At 44.0% G+C, this 17361-nt stretch overlaps 1 protein-coding gene across 3 annotated transcripts; it reads right to left on the bottom strand.

Moving 5' to 3' along the window:
• Positions 1 to 3151: 3151 nt before the first annotated feature.
• On the bottom strand, positions 3152 to 14518 carry Hinfp (histone H4 transcription factor). Of its 3 annotated transcripts, none has more exons than XM_047517084.1 (10): positions 14470 to 14518; positions 8620 to 8810; positions 6482 to 6711; positions 6117 to 6228; positions 5807 to 5959; positions 5276 to 5353; positions 5070 to 5190; positions 4845 to 4983; positions 4629 to 4753; positions 3152 to 4109 (listed from the first exon to the last, which is right to left on the bottom strand). In XM_047517084.1, the coding sequence occupies exons 2-10, from the start codon at positions 8798 to 8800 to the stop codon at positions 3692 to 3694; spliced, it is 1557 nt and encodes a 518-aa protein (XP_047373040.1). In that variant the 5' UTR covers positions 8801 to 8810; positions 14470 to 14518; the 3' UTR covers positions 3152 to 3691. The 3 variants fall into 3 exon arrangements, with proteins under 3 accessions (XP_047373040.1, XP_047373041.1, XP_047373042.1); XM_047517085.1 differs by lacking the exon at positions 14470 to 14518 and adding an exon at positions 14213 to 14358; XM_047517086.1 differs by lacking the exons at positions 5807 to 5959; positions 6117 to 6228; positions 6482 to 6711; positions 8620 to 8810; positions 14470 to 14518 and adding an exon at positions 5530 to 5584.
• Positions 14519 to 17361: the final 2843 nt, after the last annotated feature.

The raw sequence follows: 17361 nt of genomic DNA, 5'->3' as shown, positions 1-17361 counted from the left end.
GGTCTTCAACCTTAGCTGGGTCTTCTATCCTTCTTACTTTTTTTTTTTTTTTTGGTACTGGGAATTGAACCTCAGGGTTTCACACAAGCTAGACAAGTGCTCTAGGGCTGAGCCATACTCCTAGCCCTTTAAAATTTTTTTTTTTTTTGCGGTGCTGGGGATTAGAACCCAGGGCCTTGTGCTTGCGAGGCAGGCACTCTACCAACTGAGCCATATCCCCAGCCCCCTTTAAAATTTTTGAGACATGATCTTGCTAAGGTTGCACAAGCTTACCTCAAACTTGTGATCCTGCCTCAGTCATCTGACTAGCTGGGATTACAGGTATGTGCTACCATGCCCAGCCCACTTCTATACTTTTTTTTTTTTTTTTTCCTGGTGCTACTGAACCCAGGAGCATGCTACCACTGAGCTACAACCCTGGCCCTTTGTCTATTCTATATCTTGAGATAGGGTCTAAGTTGCCCAGGCTGACCTCCATCTTGTGATCCTCCTGCTGCTCAACTTCCCAAATCCCATACCAGTCACTCATCTTTTAATGGCATTTCTAAGACTTGACATTTCTTATAATCTTAATTCAACAGATGACCCCTTTATAACTTTATCAAGAAAAAAGAGACCACCAAGGTTGACATTCCACTCATACCTCCTACACACTAAATCTGTGCTCACTCCCATTCTTCTCTCTTTCCTTCTCTTCAAGGGGGGCATCTTCATTCTTTTCCATTATATTTTACCTCTGTGTTTCTTTCTCACTTAAAATCTAGCACCTTACTCTATCAAATATTCCTTCTCTTGTATTTTCTAAATCTCATTGGCTTCTCCTCAATCTACAAAAATACCCCAGTTCCTTCCCCTTGGGAACTTAACCCAAGCTCCATGGGCACAGTGACATTCTCATTCCAAGTTTTATTTACCTGCCAGTCCTCCATACTCCTTTCCTAACCAAGAAATCCAAGCTATTTAGCATAACATGGAGTGTTCACAAGCTCCCCCTTTCTCTCTCAGCCTTAACTCCTGCTACTAGGCAGCGAATGGGTATGTTCCTCATTCAGTTCCCAATCTTGAGCAAAATTCCTTCATCCATTTAACATTCATCAAGTATCCATATTCACTGTCATCATGTTACAGATTTGAAATAACTTATTCCCCATGACTTATTCCTCTCATCTCACGTTGGAGAATCCCTTCTTTCATATGTACTTAGCACTTCAGTGCTCTTCTCTGAGATTGTGGACTTGCCCCAATTAAGACGAAAATAGGCACCACTTCCATCTCCTGAGCTCCCTGCCTTTGCTCCCTCTCCTGACACCCTTTAAGAAAGTGTAGGACAGGGTTAATCTTCAGATATTATATAATTCATGGTTTAATATTTTGTTTAAATTACAGAGATGAAATATGTCACTATATGGTGGGGATGGAAAGGACAGCAGAATGAGACATTATTACCCTATGTACATGTATGAAAAAAATAAAAAATTTAAAAATAAAAAAAATATGTCACCACAATCTTTTCAGGACTGTCTTTAAAGTCTTAATTTGGTCTTGGTCAGGAGGAAGTCTCTTTCTGGGTAAAGTCTTTCCTGATCCCTAATCTGGTGCCTGAGTAATACTGTCTATTCCAGTGTTTGTGTGTGCACTCGTGTGTAGTGCTGGGGATCAAACCAGGGCCTCACACACTCTCTACCGCTGAATTACATTCCTACCTTCTACTGATGTTGAGCTTTCTAAATGTCAGCTTCTATCTCTGCTTACCTACTGCTTCCTGAGTTCTGTACTGCAAGTTCCTCCAGGGGAGGTCCTGGGTTTTATTCATCTTTATACCCTTAGCACATGTGCTTGGACTACAGTGGAAATTCAGTAAATGGATGATGGAATTAATATTCTTCATTCCTAATTCTGGCTGTAAGAGGCACAGTTTTGTGGTGAGAATTAGATTAAGTCCTTGGTTTACTTGGTACTAGGGATTGAACCCAGGGGCACTTTCCCAGTAGGCTATATCCCCAGCCCTTTTTATTTTTTTTAATTAAAAAAAAAATTTGTAGTTGTAGATGGACAGCATGCCTTTATTTTATTTATTTATTTTATATGGTGCTAAGGATAGAACCCAGTGCCTCACACATACTAGGCAAGGGCTCTGCCACTGAGCTACAGCCTTAGCCCCCTTTTTATTTTTTGAATCAGGGTCTAAGTTGCTGAGACTGGCTTCCAACTTGCAACCCTCCTGCCTTAGCCTCCTGAATCACTGGGATTAGAGGCATGCACCACAGAACCCAGCAGATTAGGTCCTTTAAATAAAGAGAAAACAGGCCCAGAAATCTTTTTTCGGTGGCTTACTATTCATCCACAATCTCTTCAGAGTATTTCCTTAACCTCTCTAGACTGGCAGAGACCACAAAAATGGAACAGAGTGCTGAGAAATGACTGAACAGGGATATGAGATTATTACTTTGAAAGGTTTCAACCTCTCTGAGAATCTAATAAAAAACATCTTTTCCCCAGCAAAATGTATTGAGACACATTATCTTTCCTTTTTTTGAAGGTACTGGGGCTACTTAACCACAGTCATATCCCCAACCCCCTTTTTTTTTAAGAGATGGGGTTCTCACTAAGTTGCTCAGGGTCTTGGTTTGCTGCAGAGGCTGGTCTCAAACTTATGATCCTCCTGCCTCAGCCTCCTGAGTTGCCGGGATTAAAGGTATGTACCACCATGCCCAGTCAGATGCAATTTTCTAACTTGGTTCCTGGACTCCTTGAATATGTGGCATTCCCTGGGAGGCATCCCAATCCACCCTCCTCCCAGCTTCATTAGCAGTCCCACAGGTAAAGAACCCTACCCTAGAGGGTTTGAATTAGGACTGAGGGTATAGTCCTGGTCAGTTGCTCTACCCTCCTGGGTGAGCTCCATTCTTATCCATTTGATAGCACTGCTACTGCCCATTCATGGTCAAGTGCTGGGGGGGCCTCCATGGAGCTGACAGGTGCTCTAAGAAGGAATGGACAAATTCCACCAAAGGAGGACAACACATGACTAGAAAACAAACTACCCAGTCACTAAAAGGGGAAGAAGCCAAATTACTCAGCTCTTCTTTGGCAGCTGTATCTCTTCATTACCTAAGTTAATTGCCACCAAACTTAAGGAAGAAGAAATGAGTAACAGCCCAAGTGTTTCTTTTATTATCAAAAGCAACTGTCACACTCAGTGCCTCCAATCCTGTCCCTGAGGATAACCATTAATGTCCCTGGGGTGTAGGAGGAACCCTTTAAGAAGAAAAAGGCTGCATGGTTCTCAGAGTCTTAGCTGATGATGAGTACAGGGCCCTTGTAGGGACCAGTCACTCACCATCCCTGGGCCTAAGGACCCCTAAATATGAGAATGAATGTGACCTTACGAAGGGTTTTAATCAAGGTCCAGCATGCTTGGTTAAGCCTGATAACAGCTGCTCTAAGAACATACACATCCAGGATCCCCTCAAAGAACCCAAACTCCTCAGGATCCCCCATAAAATGCAGTGTGGCAAAAAAACAAAGTCCTCAGTCTGCAGAATAATGCAAGCCTGGGCCAGATGGAACCACACTGCTCTCAGCACCACTCTTAAAGGCATCCACTGGCAAGGGCTGCCCACTAGGTACACTGCCACCTGCCTGGCTCAACCCTGAGGCCCAGGGTAGGAATGGATAGGCTCTAAAGCATTCATACCATCTGGACCTCTGGCTCCTCGGCTATTCCTTGGAGCTTTTCCATGATGCCCACCGAGGGTGATTCAGGAGTTGGGGGGGGCTCTCCTGGGGCTTCTGACAGTACATAGTAGACAATCTCTCGCTGGCCTTGGGCATTGGTCTGATTCACCACGTGGATGACAGGGCTGGGGGTGTCCTGAGAGGCTGAGAGAGCTGTTCCCCCACTGCCCCCACCCTGCTCTTCCATCTCTTCCTTAAGTCCTGGCTCCCCCAGCACTGTTTCTAGAATGATGCCCTGCAGGCTGCCCTCATTCAGTGATGCTCCCAGGCCTGATCCCTCTTGTGGTTGGCGCAGTAGTTGCTGTGTCAGCTCTACACTCTCATAGCGAACCAGCTGCAGCCGCATGTAGCCATCTTCATGTTCCTTGTACCTGATGAAAGAGAAGCACCAAACATAGGCAGGAGGATGCAGAAATGCCGGAACAAGGCAAGTTAAGAGACAGACATGAGGGATGGAAGTCCTAGAATTCAAAGTAACAGGATAAAAGGCAAAAAATTGGACTATGTAGAAGTAAAGGCAAAAGGGAAGAATCGTTACTCAAAATCGAAAATTCTATGTAGAAACCCAATCCGAGAGAGATTGACTATGTGGAAGGGCGGAAGCATCAAAGTGTTTATGAGGTCATGGAGCTAAGGGTCAAGACCCTTGGTCTCTAATTCTAGTTCTGGCTGCAGGACTTTATTTACCATTTACTGTTTGGCACTGTGCCTTGAATTAAAAAAAAAAAAAAAAAAAAAAAATCAGAAAAATAATCTTTGCTCCACCTCTAGTCTCAGGATTTAGCCTATCAGAGACAGTACATATCAATAAGCCAACAAATTCAAGGTTTTCAACTTGAAAATGTATGGAAAAAAAAATGTGAATCTGGGGTGGGGATTAAAAGACATACCGAAAACGGGGGTGCCCTGAGGGCCACTTGAACTGGTGCTTCTTGCGGAGGTGCACGGTGAGGTTGTTGCCCCGTGTGAAGCATTTGTCACACACGTGACATTTGTACCTTGGCTCTGAGTCTCCCTGATGGGGAGGGAGGGAGAAGTGAGGCTAGCTCTTCACCCCAGGTCCCCCCACACTGCTCCTAGCCCTTTCCACCACCAGCTCCACTCACTTCATGCACTTTGCGGTAATGGGACTTGATCGAGCAGAGGGACCGGGCACTGAAGCTGCAATTCTCAAAATCACACCTGTAGGCTGGTTCCTTGCTATGGGTGTCCAGGTGTTTACGGAGGTCAATCAGATTCTTGCAGCTGCCAGGAGAGGTCAGAAGGGGTTGGAGGGTGTGGGAGACCATGGAACATGAGCTCTTTGTTTTCTGGCCCCTGGTTCCCCTTACCTGTAGTCACAACAGTCACATTTAAAAGGTCGGTCTTCACTGTGGCGAAAGCGCATGTGGTTGCGGAGGGAGGAAGGCAGTGGGCAGGTCATGTCACACAGAGGGCACTTATAATGATTCACTGAGAGAAACAGAGGAGGCTGAGATTTGAGGACTCATGGAAACTTGTAGAGCAGGCAGGGAGGCTGGGGCAGTAGGCCACTCACCATGGTTGCGCATGTGATCCCTCAACAGCCGCTCTGTGGCAAATCTCTTGGAACAGTGAGAACACTGGAAGCGCTGCTCTGGGTGGGGTGGGCAGAAGAAAGGAGGACTATGGGGAGCAGCGGAGAGGCACAGAGAGGTGAGGGGAACCATCCCAGCAGAAAGGAGCCACCCAAGGAACAAAAGGGAGCTTAGGGAGCTATGGATGGGACTTGGAGTCAAGAACCTGAGTTGGAAGTCCAGTTTTACCACTTACTAGCTGTGTGATCTCAGGTAACTGATTTAACCTCTCTGAGCCTCAGTTTCCTCATCTGCAAAAAGGGGGATAAGAAGCCTACCTCATGGGGCTGTTGTGAGGACTCCCTAGACTGTATAACAATGTCTAAGCATAGACTGTGGGAAGTGCCTGAACCCAAAATAGGAAGGGAGTCAAGGTGCAGATCTCTTCAGTGGCCACCTCCCCTGGGAAAATGCCCTCAACCCCTCTCCAAGCAGGACAGCCTGCAACCACCCTCTTCGCTCTGGCTGCTTACGATCCAATGAGGTCTGTCGACGGATGTGATCTAAGAACTTGGTATTGTTGGCAAACATGCCCCCGCAGGTGGGGCAGGCCACCACCTTCTCCTGGGTGTGGCTACGGAGGTGTTCTCGGAGCTTGCAGCGGTCCTTGAAGGTGCAGGTACAGCCTAGGAAGGAAGGCCTGGTCAGGTGCAGCCTCGCCTCCCCTGAGGCTCTTCAGTCTCAGCAGCCAAGTTTATCTGCAAGACTGGTTCTACCCCTGGCTCCTCTAGCACCTCAGCACCCCCAGGTTTCTTGAGAGGCAGAGCAAAGAGGTGGCCCTACCTTTCCAGCCACATAGCACCACATGGTTGTCCTTGCCGACTGCTTGGTTTTCACAGCACAGGCTGTGTGCTTCCACATGCCGATAGAACCACTCGGGATTGTCGAAGGAGCTCTGTGCCAGGGCAACTTGGGGTGAGGACGGAGGGTGGGTAGAGGGATTCTTACCCCTATGTGTCCAAAGGGGGACTTCTCAGCTCTCTCCCAAATTAACTTGGTAGGGATGGGAAACTGAGGAAAGGAGCTACAGAGAATTAGAGGAGAAATACTAGCAGAAATACAAGGCACCCTAGAAAGAGTCAAGGCAAAGTGTCTTCAGTTAAGATCCCCAGCTTCCTTCCACCCCTATTTCTGGTACTGAGGCTGACCTCACAATGTTCCCATAGGCATAGGAAGTGGTCAGGGATGTCAGGAATGACGTTCCGGCTCTGGAAGTCCAGGATGCAGGGGCTGAGGTCAGTCTGGTTTTGCAAGGCCTGCAGCCCCCACTGTTTCAGCTTGGTGTGGTAGCAGTGGAAGTAGACATGGCGGATGAGGTCGGCAGAACTGTCCAGAGAGCAAAAGCCACATTCCTGCCACAGGCAGGAGAATTCTTCCTCTGCAGAAGGAGGTTTAGAAGGAAGAGTCTGATACTTTCCAAGGCTCAGTTTGCCTTCCACCTAAGGCACGTAGTAGGACTCTGATCTAGTTATCATGAGTTCATTCAACAAATACTGGTATTTAATGACCACTGTTGTGTTGTAGGCACTGGGGAATATAACAAGTAAAGAGTCCTAGTCTTTGCCCTCATAGCTTTCAGTCAGGGAATAAAAATACTGATCAAATAATCACAACTAAATATTAAACTGTGACTAGTGATAAGTGCTATGGGAGGGACATGGTATTATAAAAGTACTAAACAGAAGTAATTTTATGTATACAGAGGTATCATGGGAACTGTACTCATGTTGAGAGTTAAAGGATGAATATTTGTAAACAGGTGAAGAAAACATGTGATCTAGGTAGAAGTAACCGTTTGTAAGAGCTACAACAGAAAATCACAGACAGCAAGTCTGGCTGGCATGCATGACCTTTGCTCAGAGTTTCTGCCAGTTCCTGAAAAAGATGCAGCCTTTCAACCTTGGAAACTTTCCGTCCTCCTTTTTCTCCTATTCTGCTGAAGATCTGCCTTCTCCAGGAAGGCATCATTAACTCTTCCAACCCACTTCCCATCTCTTGCTCCTCTAAGCACCACATTTTCACAGCTTTCTAGGAATTGCTTGTTTTGAGAAGTAGATACTTAGAAAATATAATCAACTCCTAATTTCTCTTTTGTATAAATATATTTGACTTTAAAACTACCAATTATAGTTCAGAGTCTCCTGAATGAGAACAGATTTTGGGATGAGAGCTCTCTCCACATTTTCTTTTTTGGTACTGGGGAATGAACCAAGGGGCACTTAATCCCTAAGCCACATCCCCAGCTCTTTTTAATATTTTATTTAGAGACAGGGTCTTGCTGAGTTGCTTAGGCCCTCACTAAGTTGCTGAGGGTACCTTTGAACTCGCAATTTTCCTGCTTCAGCCTCCCGAGCCACTGGGATTACAGGCCTACAGGGCGCTGAGAGACCATTGCCCATCTGTTTCCACATTTTCTGTATGACAGTCTTTCAAACTGTTCTGTGACCCATTAGTGGGTCAAGTCAATTAAGTGGACTGTGGACCACATTTTTTTTAAATAAAAGAGAAATATTTCAGAGATCATTTAATAAGTATTGTTTCAAGAATTTTTAAATTTTTGTGTACAAGGTTGATATATAAAGTATACCTAAATGGTGTTTGTAGTTTAAATAAAGAGTGTGTTTGGGGAGACCCTGCCATAGATTGCACAATGTGCTCTTTTAAAAAAATATAAAAGCAGTCAGGTACAGTGTCATACAACTATAACCTCAGTGACTCTGGAGGTTGAGGTAGGAGAATTACAAGTTCAAGCCCAGCCTGGGCAACTTAGTGAGACCCTGTCTCAAAAGAAAAAATAAAAAAGAACTGAGGATATATCTCAGTGGTAGAGCTATATCCCCAGTACTACACAACCAATCAATCAATATATAAAAGTGCATTTATCTGTTTTTAATACACGTATACAAAGACAGAGGGAGGTCAAAAAGAATGCTCAATAAAGTACTGTCACTAACTGCCTCTTGGGTCTGGGACTGTGGCTCAAAGGTAGAGCATTTGCCTAGCATGTATGATGCCCTGGGTTCAATACCCAGCACCACAAAAACAACGACAACAACAAAACCAACAATGGTAATTGTCTCTTATGGAAGGATGGCAGAGTTATTCCTTATATTCTTGTTGACTTGAGTTTTTTATACAATGAATTTACAATGCTTTTATAAACAAAAAAGCACAGTTAAGGAAATAAACCACCATTTTCCCAGGCAGCCTTCTCCCTCTGGGAAAGCAAAGTCAGACTTTCCACCTGCCCTTTAAGCTCTTTCCCCTTTGTGTCCTGCTCCCTTACCAAGCGGGTCATCCTCTTCCTCCTCTCCCTCCTCCTCCCCAGAGCCATGCAGATGCTGCTGCAGGTGCTGGGTGACGTGCTCACAGAACTCCTCCATGGCTGAACACACAAAGGAGCAGGACCCCCACTCACACTGGAGCCCCAGGTTATCCTTCCGGGGAACTTTCCCAGGAGGCGACATGACCTTCACCCTAGAGGAAGAGAAAGAAATCCATAGCTGCAAAGATTCTACCCAAGAGCTGCTGGGGGCAAACATTTGGGGAGGCAGCCTGCTGAGAATCAGTGAGGATTTTGCCAGTGACCTGTAAGAAAACGTGCTTTTCTCACTAAGGATGGAGTAGCGGTTCCTCAAACCCCAGGAAGCTGCCCTGTGTTCATGGGAAGGGAGAACAAAAACTAAATAACACTGTTGAGCGTGTGCCAGGTACTGAGCTAAACACTTTAAAAGACATTTTCTCATGAAGCCTCAGAGCAACCTGCCAAGAAACAATTATTCCTATGGGAGGCAGAACAATGCTTAGGTTCAAAGAGATGACTTTGGAGAAGGACCAGAGCTCAAATCCAGGCTTCACTGTAAACTACCTACTAGTTATGTGACTTTGGCCAGAACAGGGATGACAAATCTTTTTGTTCTGACATATTTACCATATGTCAAGTACCATGTTAAACGTTTTGTTTGCATTATGACATTTAATTGGCAACACTACCCTGTGAGGTAAGCACTGTTTTTAATCTCATTTGTAGATAAGGACCTGAGGCCAGGAGAGGTTAACTGATTTGCCCAAGGTCACATAATACTTGTATGTTAGGATCAGGTCAGACTGACTCCAAAGTTCATATTTTTTCTATTCAGTATAGCCTTCGGATGAACCCAGAAGTTATTTCTTACTGGATTATTTCATAAATCCCCTACCAGTCTTTTGAAGTGTCATATAATCTGTTTGCCTAACCTATCCAATGGTTGACTCCACCACTCCCTTCACACCCTCTATTAAAATTCCATTTGAATGTAAGAAGCCATATCTGTCTCATTTATACTGCATCCTTAGGTGTCTAGTCCCCAGGGGGCTGGAGATGTGGCTTATTGGTAGAGTGCTTGTCTGCCATGTGTGAGGTCCTGGGATTGACTGAGTTTGATTCCAAGCACTGAAAAAAAAAAAGAAAAGAAAGAGAGAAAGAAAGGAAGGAAGGAAGAAAGAAAGAAAGGAAAGGAAAGAAAAAGAAAAAGCTGCTGGGGATATAGCTCAGTTGGCAGAGTGCTTGCCTTGCATGCAAAAGGCCCTGGGTTCAATCCCCAGCAGGAAGGAAGGAAAGAAAGAAGGAAGGAAGGAGAGTAGGAGGGAAGGAAAAGAAAACCAAAAATATAATGTTGGGTGTGCTTAGGCATGTAATAAATATGTGTTCAAGAAAGATGAAAACAAAGTTGGGCACTGTGGTGCATGCCTATTAACCCTAGCTACTATGGAAGCTAAGGTAGTAGGATGACAAGTTCAAGGCCAGCCTGGGCAACTTAGTGAGACTCTGTCTCAAAATAGAAATAAAAAGCTGGGCACAGTCTGGCACAGTAGTGCATGCTCAGGAGGCTGAGGCAGGAAGATCACAGGTTCAAAGCCAGCCTTAGCAACTTAGAGAGTCCCTAAGCAACTTATAAAGACCCCTTCTCAAAATAAAAAGGGCTGCGGATATGGTTCAGTGGTTAAGGAAGGCTGGTTCAATTCCTGGTACCAAAATTAATAATAATAAAAATAAAAAGGGCCAGGACTATAGTTCAGTGGTAGAAAGAATGCTAAAAGGTCTTGACCTTTTACACCTTCTTGTTGGGAACTCTGATTTTTTTTTTAAGCTATATATTTTTTTAGTTGTGGATGGACACAATATCTTTATTTATTCATTTATTTTTTTAATGTGGTGCTGAGAATCAAACCCAGTGCCTCACAAATGCGAAGCAAAAGCTCTACCAGAGTTATAGCCCCAGCCCTATCACCTTTTAAAAAAAAAAAATTTTTAGTTGTAGATGGACACAATATCTTTATTTATTTATTTTTATGTGGTACTAAAGATTAAATCCAGTGCTTCGCAAGTGCTAGGCAAGTGCTCTACCACTGAGCTACAGTCCCAGCCATCTCACTGATTGTATTCTCAAGGATAGACCCTGAAAGGGAATAGGGCATTGCTTCCTCTGAGACAGATGAAAACTTTGAACATACTTAGTCTTTTCTCCTCCTCAGAGAAGAATCTGGTCACTTTTGACACTGGGGTGAACACAGGGTTGTTGGGTTTCTCAGAGACTAATAGTGAAACCCTATTAGGAGAAAATGTTGACTACTTTTATAATGTTGAAGTAAGAAAAGTAGGGAAAGCCTTCCGAAACCAGAACATAAAATTGCTAACTTTCTTACTCTCCTACCACTCTGCTCACACTGACCTAACTACCTCAACAGCCTAGGAAAGGAACACATATTGAAGGCCTACATTGTCATGTTAGCCCTGTGAACTCTCTCCACACTTCATTTGGTGTAGGAGTGCTTCAATTCCAATCCAAAGATCATGCTCTCTCCCACATACCATACTGCTTCTCTGGTTTCCTCACCCACCCATTCCTCCTCTCTTCCTCTCTGGTTCAAACATTTTTGTCCCTGAATATACTACATGCTCCTAAAACTCTCTGCCTAAGCAACTTCTATTCACCATTCAAACTAAACGTCCCTTCCTTGGTGACCTCTTTCCCATTTCATCCAGGTATATCTGGAACATTCCATCTCTTCTGTCCATAACACTCTGTAAATACCTTCATTCCAGTACTTGTTCCAAAGCAATGGAACATCTGCCTCCACTAGAGTTAACAGTTGTTCAGGAAAGGGACTATTATTTATTCACTTCTCATTCCCAGTGTAAGCACAGAGCTCTGCACACCAGATATGCTCAATAAATACTGGTTTATGAACACATTTCAGGAAGCCTTACTAAATGACCTCATCCTTCAGTGATTATTCTTGCCTCTTTGTTCTATGGCTGGAAGGGTTAACACCATAAAACCTCAACCCTATTTTTAAGCTGCCCATAGTCACTCATGGTCCTTTTAAGTATTCTATTTCTGCTTACCTAACTGGGCAATAAGCTGCTTCTGAGCAGCCTATATCTGTACACTATGCTAAGTATAGTGCTGAGCACGAATATTCTAAACACCTACCTGGTTTAGACTGGTGAACAAGACCTGGGAGGCAAGCTACCTAGAGATCTAGAACAATAAGAAACGTAAGCAAAGCTCTTCAATTCCTTTCACTGTCCCTCTGCCTCTAATTTTTCTCTCTGTGTCTCTGTTTCTACTAGGGAGATGTGCAAGAGTATCTGCAGGCAAGGAATTCAAATGAAACAACTAGTATACTAGTTGAGAGCACTGGACCAGCACTGGACCAAGGTTCAAGCTTCCTGTCTCAATGAATTTGTTCTGCCTATTAAATATCTACTATATGCAAAACAATCCTAGGTGTTTTATGGAAGTTTCTTTTTCTTTTTTTTTTTTTTTTTTTTTGCGGTACTGGGGATTGAACTCAGGGCCTTGTGTTTGCGAGGCAAGCACTCTACCAGCTGAGCTATCTCCCCAGCCCTCCTAGGTGTTTTATAAGCACAAAAACTCATTAAGCCAAGAGAAGTGGTACACATCAGCAATCCCAGCTACTGAAGAAGCTAAGGCAAGAAAATCTCAAGTTTGGCCAAGTCTGGGCAAACCCTATGTTAAAATAAGAAGGGTTGAGAATGCAGTTCAGTGGTAGAGCACTTGCCTCATATGTGCCAGGCCCTGGGTTCAACAAACAACAACAATCCCTCATTAATACAACCTTACTGAAATAGGTACTATTATTACCCCAACTTTTTTGTGTGTGTCATGGATTGAAACCAGGGGTATGTAACTACTGAGCCACAACTCCAGTCCCTTTTTTTCCATATGTTTTTTAGTTGTTAATGGATCTTTATTTATTTATATGTGGTGCTGAGAATCAAACCCAGTGCCTCACACATACTAGGCAAGTGCTCTACCACTGAGCCACAACCCCAGGCCTCCCCAGCCCTTTTTTTATTTTTTAATTTTGAGACAGGGGTCTCACTAAGTTGCTTAGAGCCTCACTAAATTGCTGAGACTGTCTTTGAACTCGCAATCCTCCTGCTTCAGCCTCCGGAATGGCTGGGATTTCAGGCGTCTACCGCCACACCCGGCCTATTACCCTATTTTACTTTACCTCTATTTTATTTTACTATCCTGGGGATCAAACCAAGGTCTTGCACATGCCAAGCAAATGCTCTACCACCAAGCTACATCTCCAGCCCTTATTACCCCATTTTTAAGATAAGGAAATAGGCTGAGATAGAGTAAGTAGTTACCCCAAGGTCACAAAACTAGGGAGTGATGAAACAATTTAAAGCTAAAGGGTTTGGCTCCATGTTTCCCCTACATCTGCCTGTTTTAACCCTCCTGTCCTAGTCTTTCTCCACACAAACATACCTGTAGACACAATAGCCAGAATATGTTTAATTAAATAGCTATTTGTCAGTTTTCTCCAATTAAGCTGTAGACTTCTAGAAAGCCTGGCCTGTGCCCTATTCAGTTTTACCCTTAGGGCCAGCACATACCTACTAGAAGTTCTTGAAATGTTTTGCAGAACTGGGAACCAAACTCGTAGTTAAGCATGTTAGGCAACCACTTTTGCCATGTTTAAGGAAGCTTATAAATTACTACTTTATTTTGGGCAAATCACTTAGCTTCTCTGAACCTCTTTCTTTAAATGTAAAACAGTTTACTAATATTTCAGTCATGGGTACTGGATTCAACAGATTTGGTTATAAAGCTCATTTACTAACTACATGATCTTAGGCAAGTTACTTTAGCCTCAGTTTTCCGTGCAGCACAGGAAAAATTATACGCATCTCACTGAATTCAAAACTAAATTAGCGACTCCGGAGGCTGAGACAGAAGGATCCTGATGTCAAAGCCAGCCTCAGTAATGGGGCGGCACTAAGCAACTCAGTGAGACCCTGTCTCTAAATAAAATACAAAATAGGGTTGGGGATGTGGCTCAGTGGTTGAGTGCTCCTGAGTTCAATTCCCGGTATGCCCTTCCCACCAGAGAAAAAAAAGAAATAAAGAAAAAAAGCTAAATTAGACAATGGATCTTAAAACATTTAGCCTAACACACCACGAGAACTTAACATGTGTTAGCTATTAGTATGTTTGTTTCTGAAGGTGAGATGTTCTAAGCACAAATTATGGTAAAAGGTCAATAAAGACAATCCAGGGGATTCCTACCACTTCTCCAGTAAGAAGCAATCAGCAAAACCTTGAAGAGGGCATATGCTGTATAGCAAGACACTGAATGAACCCTGAATGATATAAAGAAAAAGAGGTCCTAAACTCCTAAGGATTCACAGTTTAGCCCTAAGAAAAAAGCGACCAAAACAAAGCGCCCAACGGGGGTGATCAAGACAGACAGAAATCCCCGTGGGCAGACGAAACAGGAAAGGCTCGCCTAAGCGGTGAGGCCCGAGCCGAGCCTCGAAGGACAGGCGCAATTCGGAGAGATCGCTCAGGAGGGCAAACCTTTAGCTCGCGGCCCTGCGGGCTTCCCGGAATCCTTCCCCCTAAAGCGTGGCGGCGACCGAGTCTTGGCGGCAGCAAAGCCCCCAGAAAAGAAAGGGAGGTTCGAGTCGGGGTGAGGGATCCAGGTCAGAGCAGAACAGCTTGACCAAGTGCAAGAGGAAGCCTCAGCTAGGAGGCTCAGGAAGAGCCTAGCCTTCTGCTGCCCCAGCACAGCGCACCCAGCCACCAAACCCGCGGAGAACCGAGCCGAAACTTACCCAGCGTCGGCTCCAGGGCTCTCCAGTGCTCCACCTCACACCATCTACCGGGAAGGCGCTTGAGCGACGGCCAGCGGCAGCCAATCACCGCTCTCGGACAGACTGGCAGCCAATAGTCGCTGCCCCTGACGGAACCCGTGCGCACCAAAACACGGAAGGGGCGGAAACGTGGGTGGTGCTCGGCGTCGCGGCGGGAGTAGGGAGCTACCGGATGCGGGTGAGGATAGAGTCGGTCAGAGCTGCGGGGTCCAGGCTGTGAGCAAGCTGTGGGGTCGGGGGTTAGCGGGGAGCCTCGGGGCCTGAATTTCCCCTATTGCGCAGACTCGGCGCGCGGGACCAATGGGCATGCGCATAGCTGGAGCTTGGCGCCCTGTGGGGTCTCCCTCTGGTTTATTGCTTTAGTTAGCTGGCCGCGTGGGCAGCACTAAGGAGGTGCGGTAGGCTAGCAGCCCAGCGCTGCCACCCACTCGGCACAAACTGATGGCCCTATGTCTTAAATATTGTTATTTTTGTGCCCGCTTCTCTTTCCCCCACATCTCGGCTTCGCTTGTCTGCAGGCTCAGTAAACGACAATGCCATCCATCCACTTTTTCGGGTCAGAAACCTTGTAGTCATCCTTATTTTCCCTTTACCCTTCACATTGCCAAGTTCTGCGGATTTAATCTTCTTAAACCCAGGATCTCTTACATACACCCCCGTTTATCTTTGCAGCCTTCATCCTAAGTCCATAAACGACGTCCAGCCCAGATTTCTCGTGCACTCTTGCTTCGCTTCAAAGCGTCCTCCACGGAGCACGCACTCACTATGGTCTTTACAAAAAAACGGATCTGATGAAGTCACCACGCTACTTTAAACAAGTCAAAGCCTTTCTGTTGCCTTAAGGGCAAAGCCCCTAAACCAAACGAAACCTTTGAAGTCATATCCTTCACCTCATTTCTTGCTCCAGAGCCCTAATTTTTTTTTTTTTTTAAGTTTCTCCACATCTAGTCGCCTATTACTTCTCCTGCTTTGTACCTGCTGTTTTTGCTCCCTGAAATAATCTTTCCCTTCTTCGTCTCACATTTATTTTTTTGATTACTACTCATTCTGGTCTCAGTGAAGATACTTCTTTTAAAACCCAAAAGTTTTCCTTGACAATCCTTTCCAGTATTTCCCGGTACAGCTCCATCACATTATATTGTTTGCTTGTTTACTTGGCTCCATCCTAGTAAGTCTAGTCAGCGATGGGGGTCAGGGATTGTATCTGTTTCTTCACCTTTATAACCCAATCACTTAGTCCAGTGGCTGAAATTTAGTAATTTACTGAATCCAAGATGTCAAATCATGTACCTTAGTAACATTCATTTAGATTAATATTTTATTGCCTTATAATTTTCTATATCTTCTAACCTACAAATAAACCTAATGTATATAATCAGAAAACACATTAAAATGTTCAATATAAATAAGTTTAGAGATGCATTAAAAATAGATCATGATTGGGGGTGTAGCTCAGTGGTGGAATGCTTGCCTAGTGTATGGGAAGTCCTGGGTTTGTTCCCTAGGACTGAAAGAGAAAAAAAAAAAAATTACTGTTTGTGCATGTGTTTTGTTTTTAACAATGTAAGAGTGAAGCCGGGTGCGGTGGTGCACATGTGTGATCCCATTGCTTGGGAGGCTGAGGCAGGAAGACCTCAAGTTCAAAGCCAGCCTCAGCAATTTATCCAGGCCCTAGGCAACTTAGTGAGACCTTGTCTCTAAATAAAATACAAAAAAAGAAAAAAAGGGGGGGCCTGGGGAGATAGCTCAGTTGGTAGAGTGCTTGCCTCACAAGCACAAGGCCCCAGGTTCAAATCCCCAGCACCACAAAAAAAAAAAAAAAAAAAAAAAAAAAGAAAAGAAAAAAGGGCTGGGGATGTGGCTAAGTGGTTGAGTGACCCTGAGTTCAATCTCCAGTATCAAACAACAACAACAACAAAAACAATGCAAGAGTGTGTGGCTTATTCTCCACCCAGTTGTGGTATTGGGAGTTGAACCCAGGGGCACTTTAACACTGAGCTGCATCCCCAGTCCTGTTTTTGTTGTTGTTGTTTTTAATTTTATCTTAAGACAGGGTCAAGCTAAGCTGTCAAGGCTGACTTCAAACTTGTGATCCTACTGCCTCAGCCTCCTGAATTTCTAGGATTAGAGGCAAGTGCCACTGCATCTGGTGCCTGATTCCTATTTAAAAATAGGATTAAAAATATAATTCAAAATTAGGGGCTGGGGTTGTAACTCAGTGTTCCAGTGCTTGCCTGTGAATGTGAGTATGAGGCACTGGGTTCAATTCTCAGCACCACATATAAAAAATAAAGGTTCATTGACAATTAAAAAATTTTTTAAAATATAATTCAAAATAACAAAATACTGTTATTCATTCAGAAGTATAGTTATAATAGTACTTCATGAGATGCCAACTTCATTTTAATTCCATTTTCATCACTGAAAATGGCTATTAGCTTTATTTTAGCATTTTCATGAAAGAAAAAGTTCAGTTATAGAGGTGTGTGAACTTCAACATAGATTTCAGAGTAGAAGTTTCAGTATTGCTCTGGGCTCCATCTCTATGTTTCTACAATTTAAGGCAGTGTCTTGCTATCTAGCATAGTTTACTTCGATCTCAATCTGCTTCTGTTGAAAGCAAGTCACAATTTTGGCTGGATAATCCAGACATATCCTGAGATTTGTTCTTTAAAAGCTCTTACCAAAAAAATTAAAGCGTAATTCATTCTCAATAAAAGCTGTGGATCTCTTTTGAAAGTGTGAAATGGATAAAGTTGATGAAATTGTTTCTTATTTCATTTGCTCCTTTTTTTTTTTTTTTTTTTTTTTTTTTTTGTGGTGCTAGGCAAGTACTCCATTGAGCTCCATCTC

Source organism: Sciurus carolinensis, chromosome 11 (genome assembly GCF_902686445.1).
Source record: "Sciurus carolinensis chromosome 11, mSciCar1.2, whole genome shotgun sequence".
Lineage (NCBI taxonomy): Eukaryota > Metazoa > Chordata > Mammalia > Rodentia > Sciuridae > Sciurus > Sciurus carolinensis.
Note: the sequence above shows the minus strand (reverse complement) of the source record. Positions and strands in the feature narration are given on the sequence as shown.

Bases quoted from the DNA above. Each gene is read 5' to 3' on its own strand.
- Hinfp (XM_047517084.1), bottom strand. From the start codon at position 8,800: ATGTCGCCTCCTGGGAAAGTTCCCCGGAAGGATAACCTGGGGCTCCAG. The intron at 6,712-8,619 runs GTAAGGGAGCAG...CTCCTTCTGCAG, and splicing joins GGAAGAGGATGACCCGCTTG to AGGAAGAATTCTCCTGCCTG. The intron at 4,984-5,069 runs GTAAGGGGAACC...CTCTCCTGGCAG, and splicing joins TGTGACTGTTGTGACTACAG to CTGCAAGAATCTGATTGACC.